The 4,140-nt window shown below is 36.7% G+C and overlaps 1 protein-coding gene across 1 annotated transcript in view; it reads left to right on the forward strand.

Moving 5' to 3' along the window:
* Cenpi (centromere protein I) overlaps positions 1 to 3,928 on the forward strand; it is a 55,244-nt gene extending 51,316 nt beyond the window's left edge. The window contains 2 exon segments of the mRNA XM_031368296.1: positions 2,533 to 2,574; positions 3,196 to 3,928. Coding sequence (XP_031224156.1) covers positions 2,533 to 2,574; positions 3,196 to 3,318 — 165 coding nt within the window. The 3' untranslated portion in view covers positions 3,319 to 3,928.
* The last annotated feature ends 212 nt before the right edge of the window (positions 3,929 to 4,140 follow it).

Genomic DNA, 4,140 nt, shown 5'->3' on the forward strand with positions numbered 1-4,140 from the left:
CACACGTAGAAATTAAATTTTGGATTTGGGGGTTAGGGAGATGGCTTAGTCAGTAAAGTCAGGGTAACAACAGAATAACCTGAGTTTGATCCTAGGAACTCACATCATTTTTTTAAAAAAAGTCAGGCGTGTACTTGTAAACCCAGTGCTGGAGAGGCGGGTGGATCACTGGGGCTGGATGGCTAGCCAGCCTTCTCTAATCGACAAGCATCGGGTCACTTAAAGAGATACTGTCTCAAAAACAAGGTGCTTGAGGACCCATACCAGGTTCCCTTCTGATCTTTCCATATGTGTACATGAACATATGCATACAAATATACAGAGAATCTACAATCCACATGGGAGAGAAGACATACAGTACTTGTCTTTCTGAGTCGAGATTATTCTGCTTACGGTGCTAGTTTAGATTCCCACCCATCTTCCGGCACATGTCATGATTTCAGTTTTATTTATGGATAAATGAATTCGGTTGTGTGAATGTACCACATTTTCTTTATGCATTAATCTATGGATGGATATAAAGGGTGTCTCTGTTTTCTGACTTTTATGAATAGTGCAGTAAAAGACACATATATGTTCAAGTATTTCATGCTGATGTCCATAGTCGCTGTAGTCATTGACTCTCCAACTAGCATGTAGTACGGGAGCCCTCTCGCATTTGGTCCTGTCTCTTTTTGTTTGTTTGATTGTGATTTATTTTTATTTTATGTGTATGGATGGTTTGCCTGCATGTATGTGTGTATGTATGTATTTGTGTATGTATGTGTGTATGTATGCCACAGGTATGTTTGCTGGCCCAGGAGTTCTAAAAGGCCAGATTCCCTGCACCTGGAATTACAAAGAATTGTAAGCCACCAGATGGGTGTTCACTGAATCCCATGGAAGAGCAGCAGTAAGTGCTCTTAAGCCATCTCTAGCCCCATGTTTTCCTAAAGGCCATTCTGACTTGGGTGAAGTAGAATATCAAGGCAGTGTTAGTCTTTATTTTCCTGATGGCTAAGGATGTCAAACACTTTGTACAATGTTTATTAGCCATTTGTCCTTTAGGTACTAGCTTGCTGTATGCAATTTAGCTGACTGAGATTTTGTCTGTTTCTGTGGATTATCTGCTGGTAGTCTCCCTTGCTGTGCAAATGCCTTATAAGTTTATGTAAGCACACTTGTCAATTCTTGGGATGGTTTCCTGTGCTATGAGAATCCTTTCCAGAAAGGGTTTGCCTATGCTTATATTCTAAAGTGGTTTTTCTCTAGCAGTTATAGAATTTCAGGTCTTATATTGAGGTCTTTGGGTCATTTTGGATTAATTTTTGAGGAAGGTAAAAGATACAGATCTAATTTCTTTCTTTTACATGTATAAATGCAGTTTTCAAGTTTTTGACAACAAAAATTCAAGTAATCCCTTCCAGCATATTGAAATAAGACTAGAAATCAACAGTAAGAGAAACTACGCAGATACCCAGAGACTAAAGAATACACTTTTGAATGTATGGATTTTAGGAATTGACCTAGGAATTTTAAAATTCCTAGAACCAAATGAAATCCCAGCACAAGCTACTAGAAGCTCTGGGATCCAGCTAAGCATTAGAGGGAAAGCATGTCGCTATAGGACTTACTTTACATAAATCATAGTAGGGTCTAGAGAAATGACTCAGTGCTTAAAAGCACTCACTGATTTTGTAGAGGACCCAGCTTCTGTTCCTAGCAGCAATGTGGTGGGTTACGTCCATCAGTAACTCTAGTTCCAGGGGCTCCAATACCTTTTAACCTCTCTGAGCACCAGACACATGTTGTACATATATATACATTCAGACAAAACACTCATGTGTTTTTAAAAATCCTCAACGACATTTAAAAACAGTGATCTCAAACTAAATGATGCACAAGTTTCTAGAAACATAGTAAATGGCACAAGTTTCTAGAAACATAGTAAATGGCACAAGTTTCTAGAAACATAGTAAATGGCAAGAAATAATAAAGATTGGGACAAAAATAAATAGAAACTAAAAGAGCAATATAGAAAATCAGTGCAACAAAATGCTGATTCTCTGAATTGATAAACACAATTGACAAAGGCCTGGCCAAACTAATTAAAAATAAATAAATCAATAAACTTAGAGATGAGCCATACTTTATTACTGTGGACTCCAATAAAAACAAGAGAGGATGGATATGACCGAGCAGTTGGAAAACTGAAAATGTGGTATTTTTGCCTTTAAGGTGAAACTGAAATACCACATTTCATAGGGAAAAAGTCTTTAACACCCATTGGTACTTTAATGATTGTGTACAAAATAAAAAGAGAATGTCATAGATCAGCTAAATTTAGGGGCTCAGGTATCCACTCTGCCTTTATTGTTCGTCTTTGTGCTTTTAGGGAAAAAGAAATACAGGGGTCAGAGTGAGTGTTTATTCAGGAGTCCCAGGCAGAGGGAGATGAGTGGCAGTGGAAAGATCCATGATGATTATCTGATGACTTGTGCTAACCTACTGTGTTCATCTCTATGATTCCTCATTTCCTTTTTTTTTTTAAAGGAGAGCCCAGAAGAAATGACAGAACACCTGAGCTCTATTCAGGTAAATCAACTTCCTTTCCTTGCAGAGGGACTTTATGTAGCTTAAACAAGAGATTTGTATGCCTTTTCTTTTTTCCTGGTCTTACTCCTACTGCCTCCAAAAAGTGAAAATGAAATGTTTGCCTTCATAATGCAGTCAAATAACTTTTATCCAGATTTATCGGCATAGACCTTCATTGTGTCTAGGATATAACTCCTCCTAGTTTGACTTCTGCTATTCCAGTCATTCATTATCTCATGTAATAGTACAGTTGTATGTATCTAAAACAAACTTGATATAACTATACTGTGTACAGCATTTTCATTATCCTAGAAAGTCCTCCTGTGTCCACACTGAGTGACAGAATATCTTTTGTGTCCTTTATTTTAGATACTGAATTTCTAGAGTTTGAGAGTAGTGGAGCTTTTAGTACTTTGCTCTGATGAATGTTTCATCAATATAATTAAAGCAGTATTTAGCACTTTGATTAATTTAGTGATTTAGTTCTAATCTTGAACCTAGCTCTTCTAAGCTGTTTTCAATATGTATCTAGTATGTTGTAAATTTTTCTGGGAAAAGAAAAGGAAGTAGGGAACAAGTATCCATGTTCAATAAGTAATTGTCCCTTTTTTCTACCTGCAGGGCAAGAAATGGGACTGGTATTTGGAGTATTTATATTCAGAGGGTTTTCAAGGCTTAAAACTTTTCATAAAAAGTAGTATCCATCGTTCTTCTGTACCCCTAACAGGGAAAAATACAAAGTGAACATTGGCATAAACAAACGCTATGCTGGACTAAATTTCTCACTGCTAGAGGCTAACTAGCTCAGCCTGAGTTTCCACAGCCATTTCCCAAGCCGACTGCCATCTTTAAGGAGCACTAAGACTGCCCTTCTGTCAAATGGCTCAGGAGAGCCTTGCTGTTGACTAACTTCATTTTAGTATACAGATTTTAAGGTTACTAATGAAAAATAACCTCTTCATCATCCAATTCTGCCTTCGCTGAATTATACATCGAGACACATCTGCTTTCTAGTAGGAAATGTGCTTTGCATTTTCATCTGCTATGTTAGTGAAAAAGAACAGGTAATATAAATTAAGTTATATTACTTTATAAGTCAGACATACTTATGCAGAATACTCTGCAACCTCTGAAATCCTGGGAATATTTTGCTTTTCTAAGATACTAAAACTAGGATGCAACACGTGTGACTCTTAACAGTCGCAAAAAGTTGATGACTACCTGGGCCTGCATTGGCAGTAATCGTATGAGTTTCTGAAAGCACTATATTTGAATGTATATGTATGGGTATGTATTTTATGTATATATTAAGATTTTAAATTGCTAGGTCTTAAATAAACTATCTTCAAATTTACCTTCAGGAGTATTTCTGAATTTTTTTTTTAAATCTATACCAGGGAAAATCCATTTTTGCTGATAATTTGTTGTAAAATGTTGCTTCATCACTACTGAACAACTTCTATTTAATACATCTACATTGGGAATAACACCTGATTTTTCAATGGAGACTCTGAAAGGCAGAAGGAACTGAACAGATGTTCTGTAAGCTTCCAGAGACTACAGATG

The sequence above is a fragment of the Mastomys coucha genome, chromosome X (genome assembly GCF_008632895.1).
Source record: "Mastomys coucha isolate ucsf_1 chromosome X, UCSF_Mcou_1, whole genome shotgun sequence".
Taxonomy (NCBI): domain Eukaryota; kingdom Metazoa; phylum Chordata; class Mammalia; order Rodentia; family Muridae; genus Mastomys; species Mastomys coucha.